This window comes from Peromyscus californicus, unplaced genomic scaffold (assembly GCF_007827085.1).
Source record: "Peromyscus californicus insignis strain IS unplaced genomic scaffold, ASM782708v3 Scaffold_8__1_contigs__length_139910024, whole genome shotgun sequence".
Taxonomy (NCBI): domain Eukaryota; kingdom Metazoa; phylum Chordata; class Mammalia; order Rodentia; family Cricetidae; genus Peromyscus; species Peromyscus californicus.
Genome location: NW_026294606.1, coordinates 28288379 through 28315246, shown reverse-complemented (window position 1 = coordinate 28315246; position 26868 = coordinate 28288379). Strand labels below are relative to the sequence as shown.

Genomic DNA, 26868 nt, shown 5'->3' with positions numbered 1-26868 from the left:
CTCCCTGCATGGAATTCTCATCCTATTCAGTGTTTTATTACTCAACAGCCATCTAACTTAACTCTGTAAATTGTACTGACCTGGTCAATATTTTTTGTTTTGTTTTATTTTGGAAGAAGGAAGACTTTGCTTCACTTTTGTTTTTTGTTTGTTTGTTTGTTTTTGTTTTTTGTTTTTTGTTTGTTTTTGTTTTTTTGTTTTTTCCAGACAGGCCTTCTCTGTAGTCCTGGTTGTCCTGGAACTCACTGTAGATTAGACTGGCCTTGAACTCATAGAGATCTGCCTGCTTCTGCCTCTTGAGTACTGGGATCAAAGGCAGGTGCTGCCACTGCCCAGCTATTTTAAATTTTTTTCATAGCTAACACATTGCTTTGCAAATTCTGAAATGAGTGAGATTTCTAGGGAAATGGATTACTGATGTGAAAAGACTAACCAGCCATCAATAGCAGCCATGAGAATTTACTCTGGTATCATTAAATTCTCCCAGTCGGGCCTGTCTGCAGCAACACAGATAGGGAGAGCCAACACAGACGCAACAGAACACTTGGACAGCTGCAGTCTGAAACATTCCAGTGAATGCAGGAACTCTGGGGCTCATGCTGTTGAACTTGGGATAAGAAAACCCTCAACCTTGTGTGATAAAGGTCCATTTCCTGAAACTCAGGAAAGATAATACGGTACTTAATTGAAGTTTGGGGGTTCACAAGACACAGGAGGAGGGAACCAGAGGGACTGACAGATCCTGGGCTACATGACCAGTGTCTCATATTTGACAAATCATTGACTATGACAGGATATCTTGTATCTCCAAGTTACATTAACCAATCTGAGGATGGCAGACAGGATTTAAGCTCTCCACAGCTTGGCTCTCTCTTCATATCTCCCTCAGGATAAGCACTGTGTGTGTGTTGGCTAGCCATGTCTACATGGCTGCCCTGTTTGTATTTTAAAGTCAACACACTGAACATGGTTCAACTATGCAGCAGTCCGTGTGCTTGAAGGAGCCTCTGTGGTTTTCTGTTTTTTGATGATAGACATTCTTGCTCTGAGGACCCTCTCCTGGCTCCTCTTCAGATTCCATAGCTTCTCCTCACCTGCATCCCAATTGCTCATGTTCCTTCTGAATTCTGAGTTTTTTGTACTTCTTCCAATTTAACTGACATCTAAATTTATTTAGCCTATGCTTACCTCCTCATCAGTTTGTAATTCTTCTGAACAAGAATATTTTACTCATTTTTTTTATCTCTTATGTGCCTTTCACATTTCTTTGCATAAAAATAAAAAATAGATTTTGGATGAATGAAGATAAGAAAGACTAAGTTGGGTTAATTGACATCAAAGTGTTTGGGAAAAGCACATTGAATTATATTTATATTTTTATATCCCTGTTCAAGCCTTTTAGAACATGGTACTTTGTTTTTATCGATTCAGGTCTGAAAGGTTTCCAATATTCATTGGGGGTGCTATGATGCATGCCTGTTATCCCTGCATTTGGGATGCAAAGACAGAAATGTTATGAGTTTGAGGCTAGCCAGAGCTACCTAGAAAGATTTTGTCTCAAAAATAAATATGTTAGAAAATGTTGTAAATAGATCCCATCCTGGAAGATTCACTGAGCCCCTAGATGTGACCTTGATTCTTTAGATTTTTCTAGTGCCTTTGCTTCAAGCTAAGAGAGCATTTTGCTGTTTGTTTGTTTGTGTTTTAGTCATTTTTTCCAGGTTGGCTTCAACCTTCCTCCCTTTCTCCCCACCTTCCACAGCCTCCATCTCCAAAAAAAGAATGAACGAGAAAGAAAAAAGAATTCAAGAGTAAAATAAAAGGGCCTTGGAAAACTCCCGGTGCTGGGATTGCAGCAATAGGTGAACATATGTGTCTTGGCCACTCACTTGGAAGAGCCAGTGAGAGGCAGAGCAGACCATTCCTCATGCTGACAGTCTGCTTGTGTCTTCCCTACCTGCCATAGCCAGGAAATGCTCCCTGTTCCCAATAGTCAGCATCCTGACAGGCCACTGCAGGTCCCCAAGAAGCCCAGAAAGGACAGTGGAGTGGGTACATGAGTGGGTCTTGGCATTCTGAGAACTGTCCATCACACCCCTTTCTTCAGGCCTGTCATCCCTCCGCCCCTTCCCCAGCTCTCAAGTCTCTCTTTTGAAGCTCTTTCCCTCCTCCCCCCTCAACTTTGCACCTCATCTCTTTGTTACAGGCCAAGAGTGAGCCAACCAGAGCATTCCTGAGCACTGGCATGGTTCTGCTTCATTTCGCAGCACATAAAATAAGCAACGTAAGTGGACAGCTAAGCAAGTGACAGCTTATCAACTTAGGAAATCCAAGGCTTTCTAGCCCAGTGCCATCTGGTTTCTCTAGGAACACTTTCCCCTGGGGTACCTCCAGGCAGGACCCAGCTTTCTGCCCTCCCTGGTCTCTGCCCAGCAACACAGTAATTCTAACTCTGAGACTGAGACAGCAGGTGAAGCAAGGAAAGCCAGGTCCGACCGCCTCTACAACTGCAATGAGGAGGCAGTTTCCTCCCTTTCTCCCCACCTTCCACAGCCTCCATCTCCAAAAAAAAAATGAACGAGAAAGAAAAAAGAAGTCAAGAGTAAAATAAAAGGGCCTTGGAAAACTGCCCAAAAGGAATTTTGTCCTGTCAGCCTCATCAGAGTCAGGCTTGGGAACAGAGAGTCCAGTGGGGCTAATAGTGAAGTGCTGCAAACCGTGATGAGTCCTCGGGTTATTTGGGAGGAGGTTCTGAGAAATGGCCTATAGGAAGTTATTTGATTCCATTCTATTCAGGCTTAGGCGAAATTTCTCATGACATTGCCAGGCAGCAAAGAGGCTGTGGTTGGGGAATCGGAAGAATCCTGGGCTAATAGGGGTGTGGGGCTGCATGTTGTCACTGCTGTTAACCGTGGCTCCCGGGCAGCAGACAGATGGATTTGCAATGGACAAATCCCTGGCTGAGGACCCGTGGATAGGAGCTATTTCTACCTGCCAGGCATAAGTGAGACCTGCTCCAGCCCTCCTCCAGCAGCCTCCATCCTCACGCTCTCCTGTTACTCATCATTGCATCCCTTTCCCCGTGAAGCGCCTGACATCACTGGTTCTGTCTAGCAGAAAATTTGGGTGTGGTCTTTTCCTTTGCAGGGGTGGGGCACCTTAAAATGGGGTTTGGACCTACAGAGTGTCTAGTGTTCTAAGAGGCTCAGAGTTGGTATTTTTGAAATTTCTTTAAATGGCCAAAAGATTTGTGCTGGAGGGAGCTTGGCCGTTCCCTGGACAACTTACTAGTACTGCCTTTTTTTCATTTTGTTCTTTAGATTGGTGCTGTGAATTGGGTTTTCTGAGTCTCCTGTTGCTGCCTTGAATCAGCTGTGCTAACAAGGCTAGCAACTGCAGATCCTACTTAGCCTCTGTCCATTTCTCCTGGGGAAGTTGTGGGCTAGGCAGATGGCAGAGACCATTATCAATGACTGGGTTTTGGTATAAAGAATCTGTTCTAAAGGTGTATCAATCTGTGAGGGAGGAAGTAGAAAGTTAGGAATCATGGGCCTGCAGGTACAGAAGGATACTCTTCTAAAGAAATGAGGTAACCAAGGAAGAGGCTGACATTAATGCATCTCATTAGCATCCTGGAGGAGGCTCCCTCAGAGTGACTATCCGACCTGGGACCTGACTCAGATGAGGTCAGTTCTGCAGGAATTAGGAAAACTACAGTGAATTCAGCTGCTGCTAATGGCCACACTGATTTCAATGCTGTACAGACATGGTATTTGAGGACTCTTGATAGGAAGCCAACAGGAGGAATGGGCTCCTCTGCCTAAGTCCATCCTGTAGCTCCATTAGCAGAGCCCGATAGCAACCCTGGCAAAGTTGAAACATGGTTTGCAGAGCCCATCACTACTTCTAACATCGGTGGGCTTGGATCTGTATGGTAGGAGGTTAGCACCTGGACCACAGATGATTGGCTTCATCATTCTCAAAGCAAACCCTGATATCTTTCTTCAAAGCTGTGCTGAGCATGAAGCTTTTTGTCTGCTTCTTGCTCTCCAGTTCAGTGTTTCACTGTTGGACATTCCAGAACAAGTACAAAGACCCTCCAATTTTCAATTTCTTAATCCCTTCATTTCTCTGCTAGGGGAGAGTTATCCCCTAATCCTCTAATGGTGTACTAGGGGAGGGGGTATGTATTATGTGTCCTGCCTATTCCTCCAATTATTTGCTCTTTCCGGTAAGTTCTCTCTGCTGCCTGTTTCCTTACCACCACAGATCTAGTCTCTGATTCCACCACTGCATCTAGGTTAGTGAAGCTGAGAGAGCCACACAGCTTTCTAAATCTGTTCCGTAGGCATTGGCCATTTGTATATTGTGAGCACCACACTGTTTAATAGAAACAAGGATGAAATGTGGTCCCTGTCCAGAGAACACAAATGCACAAACTCATGCATGCACACTCATTCTCTGTAGATTATAGACCATGGTGAAAATGGAATAGCATGAAGGGGTAGGAGAAGTACCTAGGTTTGCGTTCCCTCATAGCTAGTCTATGGATGAGTGCAAACAGTAAACATGTATCATCATGTGGTCTCTATATGCTCATACATCTGACCCTGTGGCAGTGCTAGTGAAGGAATGCTAGGATGATTATCCCCACTGCAGATGGGGGACTGAAGAACTGCCCAAAGTCATTAAAAAAAAAAAAACAACTAGGAAGCTGTGACAGCCTAGTGACTTCCTACATATGTTCTATCTGAAGATTAAGTGAGGAAACTGGCATAGAGTGAAGAGTAAGCAGCATGGCATTGTCTTGTTCATCAGATTAGATGGACAGTTTTCAAAGCTTACAATTATGCCAGGTCATGGTGGCACACGCCTTTAATCCAGGCACTAGGGAGGCAGAGACAGGTGGATCTCTGTGAGTTTGAGGCCAACCTGGTCTACAGAGCAAACCCTGTCTTGAAAAACCAACCTTGTTTGGCATTTTCTAATATATTAGGGGTTTTAGTATGGACTGTTGATTAATAGCTGTCACAGTGAGCATTCAATGATAATTCTGCTTTGAATTTGGAATTTGTGTATTTTACCTCTACCACTATCTTGTCCAATCCTCTGGTTCTTCTGAGCAAAGATCCACTCATATAGCCAGTTTCTCAGTCACCAGGGGAAACAACTGATGCTTTGCACACACTGGGTTGATAAGCTTGGATTTCAGTTGTTGTATTAATTAATTACATTTTCCACTTCTGGTATGTTCCATTTATAATGGGTTTATCAGGCTGTAACTCTCATTAGAAATAGAGGAATACCTGTCTGTATTTTACTTCATTTAATTTTCATAATAATCTGATAAGAAGTTTATTCCATCTAAAAAAATAGAGGGAGCCTGAGAGACAGAAGAAACAGCACAACCATGGTGGGACCAGCAGCTCTGGGGAGGGCTTCAGGAAGAGGGACACATTGTGGGTGTGCTGTGATGTATGGATGTGGGGTGGATGGGGAATCACATGCTATGTGTGGATCCCCTCTCTTCTCACTCTTCCCATGCACCCTTGAGCACGGCGGCTTCCGCGCTTCCCTTTCCCCATCCGCAGAATCTGGATCGCACCATCTGCCATGCTGCACCATGAGGCTGGAAAGTGAGAGTTGAATCCTATGGAGGTAACCGGCATATAGGGCAAGTCTGAGAAACAAAATCTGAATATGTGGCTTCAGGGTTGATCCTGGGTACATGACACTCATTGTGAACACTTTGAAGAGGGGAAATTAGTCACTAGTGGGCCTGGCATGGTGCCTTTGAGTTAATGATCTGGCTTACTGGGAGCCTCGGAGAATTTGATAGAACTCTAAAAAGCTGTTTCCTAACTGTAAGTAGTTAAAGAAAATTGAGAGAGAGACTGTCACTAAGCTCAGGGTCCTTGGAGAGGCAGGTATAGGGTTTAGTAGAAGTGAGATCTGAGAGCACTCTAGAAGTCAGGACTAGTGCAGTCACCAGATGTCCCTGTTGGTGTCTCTTCTGTCCTCTGACAGGCAGGATGGCAGCACTAAGGTATCTAGAGGGGCCTAAAATGTGGGTTTCACTTGACCGTTTCAATTTAAAATTTAGGAAGGACAAGCTCCTTGTAATCTTCATCTGGCTTCTCCTGCCTAACTTGTTTAACCCAGTGCTTCTCAGATACACTTGACAGTGGCTGGCACTCTCCAAGTACCCTCTTGCCACTCTCTGGGACAGTTTTCATTGGACAGCAGCATGTGAGCACCCTCCTTTGCAGATGAAGCCCTGGGTGCAGAGGGTTGATGTTTTGTCGTGGGTCAAAGACACAGGTCTGACCAAGGAGCCATGCACTATATGAGGACAGTTTCTTCTGGAAGTAACAGATTGGCTGTTTCTTTCTCATTGTCAGGTCTTGTGGGCCAGATCCTCTTGACTATGTCCCCAAGGTTTGTACTTCGAATGAGTTTACCTTAAGGAGACTTTATTTTCTGTCTGGAAGGTTCAGTTGCCCCTGGAAATCAGAGAAGAAAATCGAAGAACCAATAGCAGCTGTGACATTTACAGTGCTGGCTAACCTGGCCTGTGCCCAAGGGGCTTGAACACATCTTCCACATATCACATTTTACACCAAGCATTTGTTTTGTTCCCCTTCACTCTGGTCAGTTGGTTCTTGGGAGGTAGGAGTGAAATCTGAGTGATCAGAGCAAGCAGCACAGGCAAGGCACTGCTCAGGGGTGGGGCCACATAAAACCCTGTGTTCACTTTTATCTTCTTTGAACTAAGACCTTCTATAAAGTTTGCTGTATATTGTGCTAGATTTCTTTGAATGTGGCACCAAAGAAAACCATACTTCACATTGGTTCCTAAAGTAAGACAATTGTTGTTTGTTGACCCAAATCTAATATTGACAACTAGAATTCTATGTAAAGAAATAGTGATTTGAAGGGAAGCCCAGCTGCATAGACTGCAGCTCAATTTCCCTAACCACTTTATAATATTCCTAGGTTGTGAATAAGTATTAATACCTTTTTCCTGTAATTGTCTCTTCTATGTAATATTTGCTGTTTAGAAAATACAAATATTTAAGTCACACAGCATTGTGGTGCAGTGGATGCCAGTGAAGAATGACAAGTGTCTCAGGTCTGTTGCCCTCATGTGTCTTGTCTTCCCTCTCACCCACTTTTCCATCCCGAGACCTTCTGTCCCTGCCCAGAGCAGCTGTGGTGTTCGTTTTCCTTTAGAAATTTGAGTGCTCATGTTTAGTTTTTGTCTCACCTCCTTTTTTACTCTTTGAATTTTTAGGTGATATTAGACTATTCTAGAATTGTTAAATTAGTAAATGTTTTAAAAGTAATTAATTCAGCTAAACAGACTTTTCCTACATATTTCTGCCTTCAGCTGTCGTAGAGAACAAAACTGCCAACAGACTCAGGGTAGATGTTGGCTGTGGAGACAAGCCTCTTCAGAGAATAAGTGGGCATCAGGAGGAAGGTTCACACGAGTGGAGGGATCTCATCACATACATAGAGGGTAGGGTGAGGCAGTCAGACCCGAGGGAGTCCTCCCGAAGGCAAGCTTCTTTAGTTCAGCTTTGAAAAAGCCATTGCAAACTGTTGTTGTATGCTTTTTACTCTTTGGGGCGGGGGAGCTGTGCCAAAGTGTTGTTTGTTTTTGCTCTTTGTGGGCCCACCACCCAGGTCCCGAATAAATCACACATGGAAACTCATTCTTAATTATGAATACCTGGCCTCAGCTTGGCTTATTTTTTGCCAGCTTTTCTTAAATTATTCCATCTACTTTTGCCTCTGGGCTTTTCCTGTTCTGTGGCTTGCCGTGTAGCTTGGGTGGCTGACCCTTGATGTCCTCCTCCGTCCCTGGCTAGTTCTCTCTCATCCCTTCTCCCAGAGTTCTCCTTCTGTTTATTCTCTCTAGCTCCCAGCCCCGCCTATCCTTTCTCCTGTCTTGCTATTGGCCATTGAGCTATTTATTAGCCCATCAGGTGTTTTAGACAGGCACAGTAACACAGCTTCACAGAGTTAAACAAATGCAACCTAAACAAAAATAACACACTTTAAAATATTCTATAACAGAAAACTGTGCTTAAACTCCAGTTCATGTTTGTTTTGCTCATTTTTCTCTGAGGACTGATAGTCGGGAAATCCCCTCTGAATGAATTCAGGCATGTTCAAGTCACCTTCCCTAGTTAGCCTCCATTTCTACCCCACAGATTGAAACAGTCTCTGTCAGAATTTGGGACTTTGTAGGAACTGGGATGACATAAATGTGAAGGAGGTAAAATGATATGAATGAGAATGTGAACCAAGAGTTAACCTTTGAGGTTGCTGTAACAAAATACCTGAGAATGTTTACATTAAAATGAAAAGAAACGTATTTGACTTGTGATTCTGGTGTCTGTGCTGTCCGAGCAGAATGGTACTAGTATTGTCTTCTGGCTGCATCGCAAGGCAAAAGCCTGTGCTTGGCAGGAGTGTATGCAGCAGCGGTGACCGGATTCAGAAGAAAGTGCACCTCACTCTCTTGGTAACTAATCCAGTTGCATGTAACCTAACCCACCTCCTTGAGACAGTCACTAATCCCTTGTGAGATTGCACCTCTGACTTAATTTCCTACTCCTGCGCCCCAGCTCTCAGCATCCCACCTCCTCTGAATACTCTTACGCTGGGGATAAGCTTCAGCACTGTGTTAGCAAGGACAGACCATGTTCAGTCCATAGCAGAGGGTCACAGATTAGCTTCCCATTACTTTTGTTCTTTTAAAACCCAGCTTCTCTACTCACTTTAAAGGAAGCAGATGGTAGGTTCATTCTTGTCTCATGGTAAGCATGATTACTGAGACAAAATTGCCTAAAATACAATGATGGTATACGTCCATTGAGATGCATACAAGAAATTCGGTGGAGGACTTAACCTTCCACAACTACTTCACCTCGATGAGAGTGAAACAGTCCTGCCTCTAGAAAAGCTAGACTGCTCAACCTAAAAATAATGAGGGGGGTAACATCTGATAAGTTCTGAAAGTCGATCTAAAGAGATAGAAAAGAAAAGGGGTATCCCTCCTGGGGAGGGGCATGATTACTTCTATTAATATGTCTGCTCATGTGCTACTTCCCTAGCAGTTGTACTGATGCAGTCCACGGTGCATCACCCTTTGGAGCCTGAGATTCAGTGGGGTTTTTATGTGTTCACAGAGATACATGAACATCTCTACTATCAATTTTAGAAGATTTTTATTACTCCAAAAGATATTAACTTTTTCGGCATTTTTACTTGTGGATGCTCTGAGGCCACAAATGAGAGCTCTCTGCTCTAGGCCCCTATTCTTCTGCAGTTACTTCTTTAGCTAAAATTGTATGTGATATTTGAACAATGGTGTCTAAGCCTTCTTCTTCTCTTTTATTTTTTTGTTTTCCCTTAAGTTAGAGAGCTTCACATTCAGACAAGGAACTTGAAATTTGTATTGGATCCCCAAGACCCACAGACTATGGCAAAATGTGCTGAGATGCCTGGGCTACCCATCTACAGCATTTACCAAGGGGAGCACACCCAATCTTCACTTTCCAAATGGTGGCATTTTATGACTTGTTCTAAATAAAGCCTTCCAGGGTTTAAAGTAAGTGTGAGAGGGCTCTGAAAGATTTGAAGTTCTGGCTCTCTCCTTGTCATTCATTAGAGAATTGGAGACGGTGTTATACTCTGGGAGTTAATTGAATGCACAGTATTTGTTCCACATGACTCCATAATGGAAACACTGTATTTTCTGTGATCTTCAGAAAGAACTGAAATTATTTGACAAGGTAACAATAAATACAGAAGCTTCCTCCCCACATTGGAAAGAATGTTGAGAACTCAGTGAGCCTCGTGCAGTTTCTTGATAAAGAAACAGAAGCCAAGTTGCCCGAGTAGGAACTGTGCCTGCCTCTGACCATAGTGTGTGCCTGGAACTCAAGGAAATTAAGGCAGATTCAAACCAAAATATTGGAACAAAGCAAGAAAATCTGTAAAGACCAAGGCAACAGAGTCATGAGTTAAAAAGTCTACATTCATAATATACAAAACCTGCTAGCCAAATTTAATAAACAGTTTTTATTACTAAATGACTAGATGGAGTTAAAATAAGGGCTGTCAAACATTTGAATGTAAAAGCAAATAATTGATAGCACATACTATTTATGTAACTAAAAGTGATTTTTTAAGTTACTTTGGATAAGAACACAATCTCATGGACAGTAAACAGACTGGAAGTACTTGTATGTCAGGATAATTAGTCTAAGAGGTACATGAATCATTTGAAAAGGAAATGTCATGGAAGGCACCACAGGGATAAATGTTAGATTTGGTCTTATTTACATAATTGTTAATTAGGCTGAATAGAGTTCTGGAAACAGTAGAGGGAACTGAGCCATTTCCTGTGAGCCTGTAGTAGACTGAATGTTTGTGTCTTTACCGAATCCATAGGTTAAAATCCTAACTTCATATATGATTTTTGGAAATGGGGGTCCAGAAATGGGAGTAGGAGGCCTGCAGACATGGTTCAGTGAGTAAGAGGTCTCACTCACAAGCACGAGGACCTCAGGTAGGATCCCAGTACCCATGTAAACTCCTGGCATGACCAAACACACTATAACACCAGGGCTGATGGGGTGGGGTCGGGCTGGAGAGATGGGAGATCACTTGGGTCTGATGGCCACCAGCCCAGCTCTAGGTTCAGTAAAAGACTGTCTCAAAACAGTGGGGTAGAGAGTGGTAGCTTTGGCTTTTGTGCTTGTGGTATGTGTTCTCTCAATCTCTGTCTCTCTTGTTCTCTCTCTTGTCTGTCTGTCTCTCCTCTCTCTCTCTCTCTCTCTCTCTCTCTCTCTCTCTCTCTCTCTCTCTCTCTCTAGTGTGCGTGCATGCGCACAGACACACACACACACACACACACACACACACACACACACACACACACACACACAAACACAGGAGGAGGGGGTCCTAAGGGAAGAAGAGGTAGCCTTCCAGCCTCATACTGTGCTTCCAGAGCTGTGAAAAAGTGTTTGTTGTTTAGGCTATCAGGCTGTGGTATTTTGGTTTCAGCAGCCACAGCTAAGACAGAGCCCTCAGTTTTAAATGAAAGGCCTTACAACCTAGGTGCTAACAATACAGCCTAGCTCTGGTAGATGTGCATTTGCCCTTGGATCTACCACATACTTGATGTTTGATTTTAGGCAAAGTAGTTAAGTCTCTGTGATTCAGGTCCCTCAGGAGCATGGTTGGAATAGCTATATTGGCTATCTTAGAGGACTGCACTGTGCATTAATAAGACAATGCTAATAAAGTACCTGCTTGGCCCACAGCACCCCAGGGATGTTAAGGTTAGGTAAGAATATAATCGCATTAGAATTCAAGGGGTCATCTTTGGCAAAGTCAAAAGCTAACTGAAAATCATCTTGACAGATGCCCAACTCTGGAGAACTTGTTGTGGGAACAAGACCCTTTTCTGTTGGATTGCTGATCAAAGTTAATTCCCATCCCTAGACCCCAAAGCAAGCCTCATAGCTCAGCCTAAATGAAAGAAAATTTGGAGGTGGACTTAATGATTGACGAGAGCAGGCAAAGCTGTACAGTGGAGGGCGGGGCTCTGTCCTGTCTCAGGAACAGTGAAGAAAGAGAGGGACATACGATAAGTGGGTGGTTTCCATGTAGAAACAAACCAGGCAGTGCTACCAGCTGACCTCACAGGTGATCCTCTTTGAGAGTACTTGTGACAGATCCACAGAAGCTGGAGATTCTGATTTTATTATAGAATGAAAACAGGCGATCCTTTGAGCATTGTGACCTAAGAAGACTCTGTAACCTTTGTATTTTAGATGTGAGGGCAGGTGAGCTGGAAGCTGGTGCCAGGCAGTATAGATGAGTAGTGTTAAACAGAATTTCACCTTTAGACCTTTCATCACATTTCTTCGGCAAAGTTAAAATTCCTAACTGCCCATGCACATCTAGAAACTTATATGCCCAATCAATATTTTAGTCAAAAAGCCACTGCATGTGTGTTCATGATGATGTCACTCGTTTTGTCTCTACCACTGTGGAATGGTCTTGATTTGGCAGGAAAGGACCCAGCCAGCTACCTGGAGACTTGGATGGTTTTCATTTACCTAGACACAGAGAAAGACAAGCTAAAACTGCCCATTCTCTCAGAAAGGACTACAGCAAAACCAAGTATGGTGAATGGGTGTTTCGTAGTTCCTGTTTCTGTTGCTGTGATACAACATCTTAAGGAAAGCATCTTGAGGAAGGTGGGGTTGGTTTTTGTTCACAGTTGTGAAGTCAAGTCCAACATGGTAGGTAAGTCCTGGTACCCAGAGCTTTAGGCAGCTACTCACCCACAGTCAGGAAGCAGGGAGTGATGAGTGCCTCTGCTCACCTCTCTTTATTTTTATACAGTCTAGGAATCCATCACAGGTAATGGTCCCACCCAAACTGGGTACATCTTCCTCCCTCAGTTAACCTAATCAAGAGGGCATTTTCTCAGGTGATTAGCAATTTCATCAAGTTTACAGTTGAGATGAACTGTCATAGATGTAGCATAACAAGCAACCAGATAGGGCAGGCTAAACATCAGAAACACATTGTCTCAGAGTTTGGCAGCTAGAAGTATATAATCACTCGGTTGATGACTTCTGAGGGTCTAGTCCATGCCTCTCTTCTAGCATCTCATGGTTTGCTGGCCATCTGTGACATTCTTTTGCTTTCAGTCACGTGGTCCCAATCTCTGTTATTATCATCCTATGATGTTCTTCCTGCATGTGTACCTGTGTACTAAGGATCTCTCCTTTAATATGTGTACCAGTCATATTGAATTAAGCCAATCTAATAAATCCCCTGTATATATTTGTTGTTTGTTTGTTTATTTCATTCTGTCAGTTCTGTTCCTTTAGAGAACCCTAACTAATATAGATGGCTTTTATGTAGGTGCTGAGGATTCAAACTCAGGTCCTGTTGTTTATATAGCAGATACATGTATCCATGTAAATAGATTGTTAGTAGAGTAGAAGTTTAATTTTTCATTCCCTTAATCTAGTCATCCCAGACATCTATATTTCAATGGTATGCCTCAATTGTGACTATGCACATTGACTTAGGGTTTCTATTGCTGTGATAAAACACCAGCACCTAAAGCAACTTGGGGAAGAAAGGGTTTATTTCATCTTATATTTCCAAATAACCAGTCCGTTGCTGGGGGAAGTTAGCTCAGGAACTCAAGCACAGCAGGCACCTGGACGCAGGAACTGAAGCAGAATCCTTGAAGGAGTGCTGCTTACTGGTTTGCTTGCTTAGTCTGCTTTCTTATACAACCCAGGATCACCTGCCCAGGAATGGCACTGCCCACAGTGGCCTAGACCCTCTCACATTGACCATTAGTCGAGACATTGCCCTGCAGACTTGCCTACAAGCCAGTGTTATAGAGGCATTTTCCCAAAAAAAGATTCCTTTGTCTCATGTAAGTGTAGGTTCATGCCAAGTTGACAAACCAACCAGCGCACACATTGACTTAGTTCTTATTCCAAACTGTCAAAATCACTGGGCTTTTCCATCTGCATTATGAAAATAAGTTCCTATGGAAGCAGGACTTAAACTGCATATCATATTTTCAGAGCCCTGTGCCCTCTTACTCCACAGACAGGGATATTGCATAAAGGAATAGTCCAATTGATGCTCCTTCATAGGCTGCACTTCTTTGCCTGCTCCAAACACACAGAACTGATTAAAATCTAAAAAGAGAAAATTAAAAAGTCAAATCACTGTCCCCCAGCCCCACTTAAAAAATCACATATTGCTGTGGGCCAGAGACAAACTCGAACACAAAGCAGAGTGTGAAGCAGAAAACGATGTGTGCTCCAGCACTGTCACATGGGCAGTGGCGTAGCTCTTCCTATGTGTACCAGGGCTGGGCAAGCTAAGTGTGGCTTGCTTTTCCAGTACCTGTGCTCTGCTTGAGTAGGAGGGAAGATGAGAACTACTGTCACCTATGGCCTCTAGCTTACGTGGAGCCTTGACTCCAGTAACAGAGTTGAACAGATACAAGGTTTTTCCACCAGGGATGATGTGAGTGGGCACAGTGGCATCAGCACGGACCATTTGGCAGAGACTCAGACTACCATGGTCATTTCCATTTACAGCTCAGAGTCTCAAGTGGAGGAACACAGACAGAAGATTAGGAGCTGTCTCTCAGTCAGGAAGAGCCTGTGTACACGAGTCACACATTTCTCAGGATACCCTACATTGGCCTGTCAGCCTTGTACAGCAACAGCCAGGCTTTCATTGAAGTCAAGTCAAAAGCAATATTTAAAACAAATGCCTCATATCTTCAAAGGAAGGAAGGATGGAGGAACAATAACTATAAAACAAATAAACCAGCAGGAAAGTGTTAATAGGGGGCAGAACTATGCAGAAATGAAGTATGAGGAGTAGAGAGAAGAAAATAGATTGGAATCTCAGAACCAAGCCATAGATTCATTGAAGCCAAGAGGGAGAGTACATGGGGGCTATGACTCTCAGTTAAGGAGACGCAGATAAGATGCTGTTGTTGAAAAAGTCACCCACAATGCAGACACAGATAAAATCCTCAGATGGTCGTGTAACTGAAGTGGAAGAGAAACACAGAAGCTCCACAGAAAGTCCTGATGCTGTTCCAGAAAACAATGGAAGGAATGACTGAGCAATAGTGGCTGGAATTTTTCAGAATTAGAACAAGACCCAGGTTCTGTGATTGAGAGCACCCTCTACAAACTGAGCAGAATAAATAAAGATAAATGCATACTCGACCTCATCAGAGCCAGACGGCAGAGCCTAAGGGAAAGAGACGTAGCCTTCCAAACTGTCAAAAAGAAGAGACACATTACCTGTGAAGGAATAGCACTAACTGACAGCAGACTTGTCATCATTACTAATAGGTACCAGGAAAATACTTTCAAAGTGCTGAGCTGAAACAACCATAAGCCCACAGTTTTGTGCACTGCCAAATTACTTAAGTGTGAGGGCCTTTAGACATGGAAATACTGGGATGGTTTACCTGTCACGAACTTTTATTTTCAATTAAAAAAAAAATAACAACCAAACTATTCAAGGATATTCATCAAAGAGAGCAAAGGAGAAAACCAGGTGCTATGTGGTAACAGCCCAAAGGCCCAGGTGTCACTGATGTGGTCCCCGTCCTGTGATCTACTGGGACATAGTTTTTAGGAGGTCAGACCTAGTGGGAGGAAGTTAGGTCATTGGGAAAGTATCCTTGAAAGAGATACTGGGACTCCAGCCCTTCCTGTTTCTTTCTTTGTTCTCTGGCTACCATGAGCTTACTTTTTTACTTTCTCCTACCATTGTATCATACTGTCTTTCATGGGTCCAAAGACAAGGGGGCCAAGCACCCCTGTAGTGAGACCTCTGAGACTATGAGCCAAAGCCAACCATCCCTCGTTTTCTATCATGTCACAGAAGGGAAAGGTAAGAAGGGCGTCAATACCTAGAGAGGCTTGTAGGTTAGCTTCATGGACATGAACCAAATGCCAGGGAAGCGCTTCTCAGGGCCAGAGGACTCCTTGACTCTCAGCAGAGGCAGCAGGAGTGTCCTCCTCACATTGGTTGTCCCATCCCTAACCCCGTGAGTGAACTGTAGGGTGGGGTCATGAAAGCCTTTACACTGAGGGACCGTCATCTATTTCAGTTGTTCACTTTCAGTCACTTGTTTTCTTCTCCATTATTGAGATGTGGCAGTGTTACCAGACTTCCACTTTTGTTCCCAAACGCTGTCACTGTCATTCTGCTGAGGAAACAAATCTGTTCTTCCCACCCCATCTCACCCCAGGAGCAACTGCAGGTATCTTCCAAGGCCCTGTGCTATGCAAGCTGGCAGTGTAGCTCAGTGGCAGAGCACTTGCCTAACTTGTCTGCTGTGCATGAGGCCATGAGTGTGATCCCATCACCACACACACAACCAGACCTTGGTGAGGATAGTATCACACCATTGCTCTGGAAAGGCTGTGATCAGTGTGGGCCTTTGTATTTTCTCCTTGTCAGCTTCTTCTGGTTGGATTAATTTAAAAACTATTCTAATAGTTTTCCCTCTAGGACAGAAGAAACTGTGAAGTGTATATGGATATGGGCATGTATCAAGCTGCCCTGGATATTCATGTCTGTCTGCCCATACAGAGATTAGTGCAGGTGTTTGTTCAATGGCTAGTGGTTAACACAAACACTCACAGCTAGTCAAAGAGCAGAGAGTATTTATGAAATGCTCAGCCACAAATGGGACATCTGCTTCAGTCCCTTTCCCCACAAACTTAGGGAGCTTGTTGAAAGAGGGGCCAGGATTGTAAGAGCCAAAGGTTAGGGAAGAATGCAATGAAACCTCTTCTAGACATGACAGGCTTGCTGTTCTCGTGAACTCACAGCAGCTGCTGCCTGAACAAGGCCAGGCCAGTCGGTATTCTGGCATAGGGTAGAGGAGTTCATGAGTCCCACCCCAAATGGAGGAGCTATGCATAGTTAATAGCTCCTAGTTTTCTTTAAGGCTTGATCCCTGATAGTTTGGCCATACTCTGGTGGTTGGCCCTGTGCCCATGAGTATATGAGCAACTCAACCTGGGGGAACAGGGCACAGAGTTGGGAAGATGGAGGGGGGGTGGATATGGAAGGCATAGAGGATGAATATGATAAAAATACATTGTACACATGTATGAAATTCTTAAAGAATTCATATGTTTTTTTATATATTCAACCTAAAGTACAGTTATTTAGTGCTTCTACTTGGATTCCTAAATAATACAAAAATCTTCATTTTCTTCAGCAACCCCTTTCCAACACTTGTGTTCTTTAAGGCAGTTGTCCTGAGTTTTATTTAAGAAACACACAGAAAGCAAGTTATTTATCTCGAGTTATTTTTAAAGATTTTGATTTTCAATTATTCATATACACATGTCTCTGTGTGGCTCTGTACACATGAGTGCAGGTGCCTGTGAACAGAAGAGGGTGGTAGATCTCTGGAGCTGAGTTGCAGGTGAACATGAACTCCCTATGTGAGTGCTGGGAAACAAACTTGGGTTCTCTCAGCTACTGAGGACAGAATGAGCTATTGCTTACCTAACAGCATAGATGAAAAGAAAATGAAGCAAAACTGATAAAATTACCACGAAAAGTTCATGCAGTGACAGTAGTGGGTAATTTTATTGTCTGTTATTGGAAACAAGAAAAATTCAGCATATAAAGTATGAAAGGGATGTAGATTTGAACTGTGCAATGAAGAGGAGGAGGGGTGTGTGTGTGTATGTGTGTGTGTGTGTGTGTGTGTGTGTGTGTGTGTGTGTGTGTGTGTGTGTAAAACTAAAACTCCATGTGAAAATGAAGCTGGTCAAGTCTCCAAGCACACTGAAAACATGTGCAGACTTGACCATGTTCTGTTATAGAGCAAGTTTCAACAAAACCAGAAATAATTACAATCTATTTTTCAATGTCAGTGCAACTAAATTTGAAATTAGCAATACAGTTATTTTTAAAACTGGAGGATAGTTCCATGATAGCTGGGATTTGATCTCCAGTAAGGAATATATCTATACTTAGGTAAATATTTTATAATAGATGTAAATATTTAAATGCATGTATTTGAAAACTGAAAGAATTTATTGCCATATAAAGTAAAAAACAGTGATATAAAGTAAAAATATTTCAAGCTGAACAATGGAAATACCACATTAAGCTGTTCAGTATATCTAAAGAGGTTTTAGAGAGACATGTTCTTATTTAAGGGGAAGAAAGCCTTTAAAGGTGTGAATTAATCTTTCACATAGAAAAAGAACAGATGGAAACCAATGAAACAAGAAGACAAGAGAAATCAAGCCAGACTTAGTGCATGCCTGTACTTGAGGCTCAAGCTTGAAGCTACCTAGCTACAGATGAAACTCTATCTAAAAATAGAGAGAGACAAATAATTGAGATTTAAAAAAAAAAAACTGCCCACATTTTCATTTATGTCCCATTTAATGCCTGGTGTCTGGAAATTGAACTCTTGACTCCCCCAAATCTGGGGAGTGCATCCCTAGAAGAATCAGCCCTTAATAAAGAGGAAAATAAACTGGAATAAAGTAAATAGACTTGGGGTGGAAGTTCCTGAGAAAGTGTGTTCTAATGCTTTGCTGTCTCAAAGAAAGCAAAAAGGGAAACAGCATCCTCTTCAGAAGCTGAGCTCATGTAGCCCAGATAGTGTGGAGAACTGCTATTTCGAGAGTCCAAACTGCACTGGGAGACTTGGGACATGGGCATGCACCCTATAGCACAATGGATACCAATAGAGTTGACGGGGCATTTATCAGAGGGTGCTAGGTTGCACAGGTGGGCAAAGCGTGGTATCCTGAGGACAGAGTGAAATATGAACTCAAGAGGTACCAAATCGGAGGCCTAGGGTGGGCCAGGTAAGCACACAACTCCATGATCTCCCTGCTCTGCATGAAGAAAGGATGAACAGTTTTCTCAGAAGTGCTAAGCACCGGGGTTGGGGATTTAGCTCCAGAGCTCTCCAATATGGCTAGCCTTACTAGCCAGCTTGCTCTGGGCCCTGGCTCCACCAGGCTAGATTATGGGCTAGCACACCCTCCCAGCACTTCTGTGTGACTCTTGTCTTCATGCTTGTACTGAAGGAGCTTTAGCCAGTGAGCCATGTCCCCAGCCTGTTCTAATTCTTTCCTGCTTGGGTGTGATCTGCTATGTGAAGAAGGACAGTGGTGAGAGGAGCTGCTTACTCTTATATGTAACCTTTGGAGATGCTCCTGAAGTGATGTGGCTAAATCTGGGGTCTGCTGCCAGTTTGTATACGAGACCTACTTTGGCTAAGGAAGTTGCCTTCTGTCTCTAATTTGTTGATTGTTTCCTTTATAATGAATTAATAATGAATTTATCAAATACATCCTCCTTATGAAATAATCATGGGTTGTTTCTCTTGGCATATTAATTGGTTTGGGCTTGAAGTCACTCCTGTAATTTTAGAATAATCCTTCCTTGTCCATCTTGAAACTTTATATTAACATAAATTTTAACTGTATTTACTAATAGGAAGGCAGGATTCTTCAGGTAGGGCGCAACATAAATTGATGGACAATTTTCTTAGGAATTGTACTGTGCTTGTCTGATCTTGTCTTTAAACCTCATAAAATATGTTGGGCTTACCTCCTTCTGTTTTATGAAATGCTTTATATATAGAAAGCAGTTCTTTTACCTTAAACACCTGATAAAAACCATACTGTGAACCATCAGTCTAACTTCTTGGTGTAAGGAGATTTGAAAAATGACTTCATTTGATCCATAGTTGCTGGTGTGGATTTTCTGTCATGAGCAGATATTGTCTGTTTAATCCAAGTTTTTGAAAAACGTATTGTTACAGTTCCGAATGTGGAGAACCCACAAATAGGTAGAAGCTTTTAGGAATCGTTTTAACTTTTAGGACTCAATCCTAGGAACTACCACCAGTGATTTTTTTTTCTTTTCTTTCTTCCCCCCCCCCTTTTTTTTTATGATGGAAGCCAGAGTCTGATTCTTTTTTTCTCACATATATATGTATATATATATTTATTAAGAGATTTTCTATTCATTTTACGTACCAACCACAGATTCCCCTGTCCTCCCTCCTCCCATCCCTCAGCCTTCCCCCTCCCAACCCACCCCCCATTCCCACCTCCTCCAAGGCAAGGTCTCCCATGGGGAGTCAGCAGAGCCTGGTACATTCAGTTGAGGCAGGTCCAGGCTCCTCCTCCCTGCACCAAGGCTGCACAAAGTGTCCTACCATGGGCACTAGGCTCCAAAAAGCCGGCTCTTGCACTAGGGATGGTCCCGATACCACTGCATGGGAGCCCCCTAAACAGTTCAAGCTAAACAACTGTCTCACTTATCCAGAGGGACTAGTCCAGTACCATGGGGGCTCCTCAGCTATTCCAAGGAGTATGGCTGCCTGTGATGATGAAGCCCTCTACCCCAATTAACCTGACCAAGATAACCTCCCTTGAATATGCCAGGTGATTCTAGATCTCATCAGTTTGACAATTGAGAGTAACCATGGAAAGTAGGTTTCTTGTAGGCCCCACATGTAACTGATCTTTGAATTTTGATCTACTCTGACAATCCTTCTGTGATTAAATCATGTTTAGGATATTTAATTTATATACTTGAGTTAGTAAGGACCATAATTATTATTTTCTATTTATTGATTTTCTTTTTTTCATCTGTCTATCTTTACAGCCTTTTGTGATTCTGTGTATTCTGTCCCCCTGGCCCCTTTCTTTTCTTTTTTTTTTTTTGGTAGGAAGGGAGGCACTGTTGAGACAGTATCTGCTGTGCCGCTCTAGGTGGACTCCAGTTCATTATCCTCATGTGCCTCAGGCCATGGGAGTATATAGGAGGTGACAAATAGTATGTAACAAGTCGACCCACCAATGAATAAATAACTCTCTGATGGGGATCCCCACCTGGCAAGGCTGTGGAGTCACTGACCAGTTGACTGTGGAGTCACTGACTGTCTAATTTCTCTCGTGTCACTACATATCTTCCCTAATAACAGCTATGGATAGTCTCCCCACTGCTTGTGTGTTGTCCTCAAGAAAATATTCCATCTTCTGGGCACACATATAGCTGTGGATGGTCAGAAAGATTATTTCTGTTTAAGCTGTATAATTCTGATGAATAGAAATAATACTAGAGTATTTTTCATAACTGACACAGGAAAGTAACAGTATTCTCAGTCACAAAGACAGCCTTTTACACATTTTGCTAGACTTCAGAAAAAATTCAAAACAGACTGGCTGCCTGCCCCTGGAGACAAATACACAAGGAGTCTGATTCTTACAGGTGCTCTAACACTGACCCACTTACCACCCTTACCAGAGTATTTTGGTGGTTAAGCACCTGAAGACCAATCCACATCTTGGGAATCATGGCTCTGCAATTGTCCTTATTTACAAAGCAGAGTTAAACTCCCGTTGATAAGCACTAGGTGTCCCATTGATACCTGCCAGTTAGTAAAATAAGTACTTCCTATCTTAGTCTCCTTTGCTGTTCCTGTGATAATACACCCTAACAAAAGCAACTTAAGGGAAAAAGGGTTTGTTTGGGCTCACCCTTCAAGGATACAGCCCATCATGAAGGGGGAGTCAAGGTGGAGGAAGCGTCAAGCAGCTGCCAACATCAAATCCACAATCAGGAGCACTGTGCACAGCTCCTTTCTCCGTTTTACACAGCCCAGGCTCAAAGCCAGGGAATAGAAATAGTCCTGCCCACATTAGCAGGTCCTCCTACTTAACACATGAGGGTAATTCTCCACAGGTGCCCAGAGGCCCTTCTCACAGGTGGTTCTAGATTCTGTCAATTTGCAGCACCAATCTTCATACTCCATTTAGTTAATTTTGTACTTTAGACTTATGTTTCATAGCTTCAAAATAAATAACAAAGTAGTTAGTTGTGTGGGCTGTTGCTTTTAAATGGGTAAGTTTTGAAGCTGTATTTATTATAATCTGTATTTTTACGTATCTGTGGGGGGAGGTATTCTTCCTGATGTGTCACTATATTGGCTTGTCCACAGGCTGCTAGCCAAGATGCTTTGTTGGGGTACCTTTCCCCATCTCTCTGTGACCTCACCTCTCATCAGAACTCAGGAAGGGTGGTACCTCAGGTTGGACCCATTGAAGAGAAGATTTTATGGCAGTCCTTGTAGTCTCAGTCTCTCGTCTCCCTAAATTCCAATGGCTCTTAAAAGAAGAGTGGGGACAATAAAAGGGAAAGCCTCCTGCATAGCCACAGAAGTGCCATCTGCTCTCCTTGTCCCTGGGTTGTGACTACAGCATCCTGACTTCCCTCCAGGGAGAGAAAGCACGGGGAGCTTCTGGGGATCCAGGGTGTTCTGCAGAGAGCAGCCACACTGCAGCTCTGTCACACTTGTTTGAAATGTGTGTTCCGAACTGACTCATTTGTTTGACAACTTTATTGACATTCCAAGTTCAGTAATCACTTATGTATAAGTCTTTCGTTCTTCAGAGACTATGCCATTTAAAAATTTTACATTTCTTCTAATCAATGATTCACCAAAGGGTTTGTAGTAATACCAGATTTAGCATAACTCAATTTATACATCTGCCCATCTAGAAAATATACAGGCTTAGCAGGTATTCCTGTAACATTTCCTAGTTACATGCTGCAGTGTTTCTCATTGTGGTATTACTTATAGACTAAAGTCTATATGTGTGTGTCTATATATATAATTATGATATACATACATAAAGGCATGAATACAAATGCAGCATCTTCAAAACGTGCAGCTAATTTTAAATATTTAATATGATGAATGACTGAACTGTTAAAGCAAGAATAAGTGAAATAAAATGGGGGAAATGACACATTTGTGTTTATCACATTTTTAAAACATAATTAAAAAAATAATCTCTAAATGATGACTTAGCGTAGGCCCTAGTTTTCATAATTAGAAATTTTAACAAAGAATGGCTTTACTAATTGAAATCTCAGTTTTGACAAGCCCTTATTTCCCTATTAAGATGGTTCCTGAAAGTACCACAAGAAGTTAATGAATCCCATGTTAATTACATTTGAACTCTTTTTTTTCTGAGGTAGTCAAATAAAAAAACTGAAACACAACACATTCAAAATACTTTTTAGTAAATTGACCATTAGTGACAAAGTAAATACAATATATGGTAGTGTTATACATGAATGTGGTAAGAATCTGTAGCATTCAAACTGGAATTTACTAATTTTGAACATTGATTTTGTCTTTTAAATTCATTTTGCTTCTGAAAATTCAAACACTAAAGTAATGTTTTATAAGTATTTCCTAATTGCCCAACTGAAATCTTCCATGAAAAGATGTATTCTCAGCAACTAACAAGTGTACGTCTTTTCTTCTCTCCTTTTGTTAGCCTCTTAGCAAGTACCCCGCTGTGTTCAATGACATTTCATTCTGGCTGCCCTCCGAGAATTACACGGAGAATGATTTCTACGACATCGTCCGAACAGTTGGAGGAGACCTGGTGGAAAAGGTTGATCTTATAGACAAGTTTGAACACCCAAAGTAAGTGAAAAGCTTTCTGATTTTATCCCTTACCATCTCTGTGTGACAAATGGGACCTAGAGACTCACAGCAGAGTTTCTCTGAAACCCAGTGTGCCAAGACACAATGTCTTCTGAATTTGTGCTGGAAGGGAGGCTGTATGTGAAAACTTGCATCAGTCCTCTTAGAAGATTTCCTGAAGTGCATCTTTGTCCTTTTCTGCCTTGGTGAAGGAAGTGCATGAAGCAGAATGTTTGAAAGGTCCTTTGTTTGAGAGGTGGTTCCTAGCCATATCACCGTCAGGGGCAGAGTTGATGAGACGGGAAGAAAGTCGGGGAGGCACACCTTAGTGTGCATTTACAAGTGACACAGATCCACTGTGGGTCTTCATACTCACTGTGCTCCTACCAGTGTCTTCTCTGAGTTTGCTGCCTTGTGGGAAAGGCACATGTTAAATAACCACACACTTGCAGTCTAATGAGGGAAAACACATTATCAATCAATCAAAGAGCTGGTGCCAGCTGGGGGATTGGATCAGCTCTTGAAGATATTGAAGGTAAGCAGATAAACATGGTGAGCAATGGCCTAACAGTGCCTGCCTATAATATCCCAGCTGCTCCAGAGACCAAGGCAGGAGGATTGCAAGTTCAAAGTCAGTTTGAGCTACAGAGTTCGGGGACAGGCTGGGAACTTAATGAGATCCTGTCCCAAATTTTAAAAATTAAAAAAAGGACTGAGGATGCAGCTCTGTGGTTGAGCATTTACCTAGCATGCGTGAGGTCCCAGGCTCAATCTCTAGCACCATAGAAAATACTCAGAAAAAAAGTATGGTGAGCAGTCTAGGAATGGGAAAAGAACATTCCAGAAAGCAGACTTGAAAGCTAGGTGTAATAGCTCATGCCTATAATCATAGCACTTGGAAAACTGAGGCAAGAGGATTGCTTTGAGTTCAAAGACAACCTGGGGTACAGAGTGAGACCCTGTCTCAAACTATTTAAAAAAAAAACCTACATAAAACAAAATAGAAATCAGTAGAATCCTCTGTTAGTGGGACAGTGACACATGCAAGATGCCGAAGGCAGCAAGGACATGTGATTAGAAGTTCTATGGGAAGTAAATGCGAAGAGGTGACCCTGAGGCAGAGATGTATCCACAGGATCAGGCAGGGCCAGGAGGTGCAAAGCCTGAGACTTGGATTTTGCATTAACTGTGATGGAAGCTTCAGAAGTTCGTGAGCAGGAGAGGTGGAAAGATGTTCACCTTCCTGGCCCCTTCTGCAAAGTCCCTTCTTGACTCCCAGCTGTTGGAGACTTGAATGGTCACTGAATCTGGCCTAGCACCCCTCCCTACTTCCTGGTCTTCACACTCGTATCACACCCATGTTGTTGCGCTTCCTCTCTACCCTGCTAAACATGTTCCCTCTTTCTGCTTCTTGTTTTGTTTTTTTAACTCTTCTTTTCCCAGATGAAGGTATTTGGTACTCTCATTTTCAACTCTTGTCTCATTTCCCCCATTCTTTAGACATCCTAAAGTTCGTTGTCAAGGACAGTGTTTGCTCAAAGAGTAATGGAAGCAGTATCTTATGACCCTGTGTATTTTTAAAACTGGCAGTCTGTTTATGCCTAAATGAGTGTCACTTGGGTCAGACATAACATATAGTGTTACTCTCTTGATTTCTTGAGTTTAACTTGGTACAGAGAAATCTAAGGCCACACATGACTATTTTTATTTTTTGTCCTAAAGGATTATTTCGTTATCTAAAAAGCTGGCTTGCTTGCCCAGGATACCCCTCAGTGGGAACCTGCTCTTGCCCATGTGAGATCGTTCAAAAATGAGATTTGACTCTGCTTTTGCTTTGGGGGAGTTTTCTTAAATTGTATCTTTACAGGTTCATTCTGAGAACGTCCTTATCTGACTCTGTTCCTATCATTTGTCTCTCTCACCTTTTAAAGCTCTTTATTTCCACTTCACCTGCTATGCCTCCTTACCATGATGCTCTCTGGCCCCAGGTGTATCTTTTCTGTCTCCCCTCCTGTCCACACATCCGTACCCATCTTCAGTTACTGCTTCCCCCTTTGTGATGTCCTGAGAGCTCACCTCCTCTCCCTCTAACCTCACCATCTCCTCCCTATGCCCCTTTGTGATGTCCTGAGAGCTCACCTCCTCTCCCTCTAACCTCACCTTCTCCTCCCTATGCCCCTTTGTGATGTCCTGAGAGCTCACCTCCTCTCCCTCTAACCTCACCATCTCCTCCCTATGCCTATTTGTTTTGTTTTGTTTTTCTGATTTTTCAAGACAGGGCTTCTCTGTGTAGCCCTGGCTGTCCTGGGACTCACTGTAGACCAGGCTGGCCTCTAACTCAGAGATCCACCTGCCTCTGCCTCCTGAGTGCTGGGATTAAAGGCGTGCACCACTAGCATCCGACTTCCCTGTGTCTGCTTTATCACCTTCCTTAAGAGAGAAATTGCTTCTCTTGGTTTTAATAAGTCACTGCAAAATACTTAGTCAGAAATTGTCTGAGCTCCAGAGGCAGAAGTCTCTCCATCTTAGGTTTTCTTGCTAGTAAGCTTTTCTACCACTTTCTCCATCCTTCCACTCTGTCTTGATTGATGAGCATGTGGTAGAAGTGTGATTGCCTTTCTTCCACTCATTTGAATGCACTGGTTTCCTAGACCAAATGCTTGCACGGGCTTGGCAGGGGAGGTTGGGTGTTGGCCAGGGGGAGACTCAAGTCTTCCTTCATGGTAACTTGTTACACCAGTAAGGCTTCTTTCCCCCTCTACTCCCAAGAACCAACTCTTTTTGCAGTACTAGAGAGTGAACCCAAGGCCTTGCACTCTACCACTGACTTATTTTTGCTTTTTGAGATGAGATCTCAATACGTTGCCCAGACTGACTTTGAATTCACTCTAGTTCAGGCAAACTTGAACTTGGATCTTCCCATCTTGGCCTCCTGAGTGGCTAGGATTACAAACTTACACTGCCTGGTCCAGCTTCATCTTCCATTCTATACTTGTTCAAAACAGATGCACTCTTATTTATCCCAGAATGGACATTTACTGATGCTTCCTTTGCACCTCAGATTATAAACCTCAGCTCTTGGATAAAAGCAAAGCTACTTGTTGGGGTCTTTTGAGATAAAGTATTGTATGTGTTTCTTTCCTCCATCCTTTTGCTTTCTACTTGATTTCCACTTTGGGAACCCGTGCTACTTGCCTCCTAACTTGACTAAGGTGCCTGGCTGAGATGCAATGTCTGGTGCTCTAGCAGCTCTTTTGTAGCCAGGTGTGAAGCTGTTAGGAGAGCAGTAACATAGAAGCTCCAACCCTGGCTCTGGGGCGTATCACCTTAGCCCTAGGTGAGAGTGAAGCGGCTTATTGAATGCAGGTGTTTGTGGTTCACATCCAAAGTTAAACATAGCCCATACCACTGAGGAACATATCTGAGGAAAGATACTCTTTAACCATGTTGCTCATTGTGGAGTAATTCTCAAGCAGTCTTGTGGGCAGAGGTCGTCATGCTTTCTCCAGTAAATATCAAGACTGTTAAGAGTTTTCACTTTGTGGGCCTTCTTGTCTCTCCACACTACCTGACTGCCACTGAGAAACCAGCCATTGACAGAGTGCACAGTCCAGGCTTGGCTGTGCCTCAGGCTGCCCTGGAGTCAGATTTGGCCTGTAGGCTTCAGTTTGCTGACTCAAAACCCCACTCTGAGTCTGTAGCCCTGGCCTGGGTGGTTGTCCTTCCTGAGCATCCTGTACCCCACCCCCTCTCTGTAGCTAGAG

General features: G+C 42.9%; 1 protein-coding gene across 5 annotated transcripts in view; it reads left to right on the top strand.

The window, feature by feature from the left end:
• Window positions 1-26868, top strand: part of Fars2 (phenylalanyl-tRNA synthetase 2, mitochondrial) — a 456192-nt gene that overhangs the window by 292443 nt on the left and 136881 nt on the right. For all 5 annotated transcript variants that reach the window (XM_052729750.1, XM_052729748.1, XM_052729747.1 and 2 more), the window contains one exon: window positions 22953-23104. In XM_052729750.1, the coding sequence (XP_052585710.1) occupies window positions 22953-23104 (152 nt within the window). The remainder of the gene's footprint in view (window positions 1-22952; window positions 23105-26868) is intronic.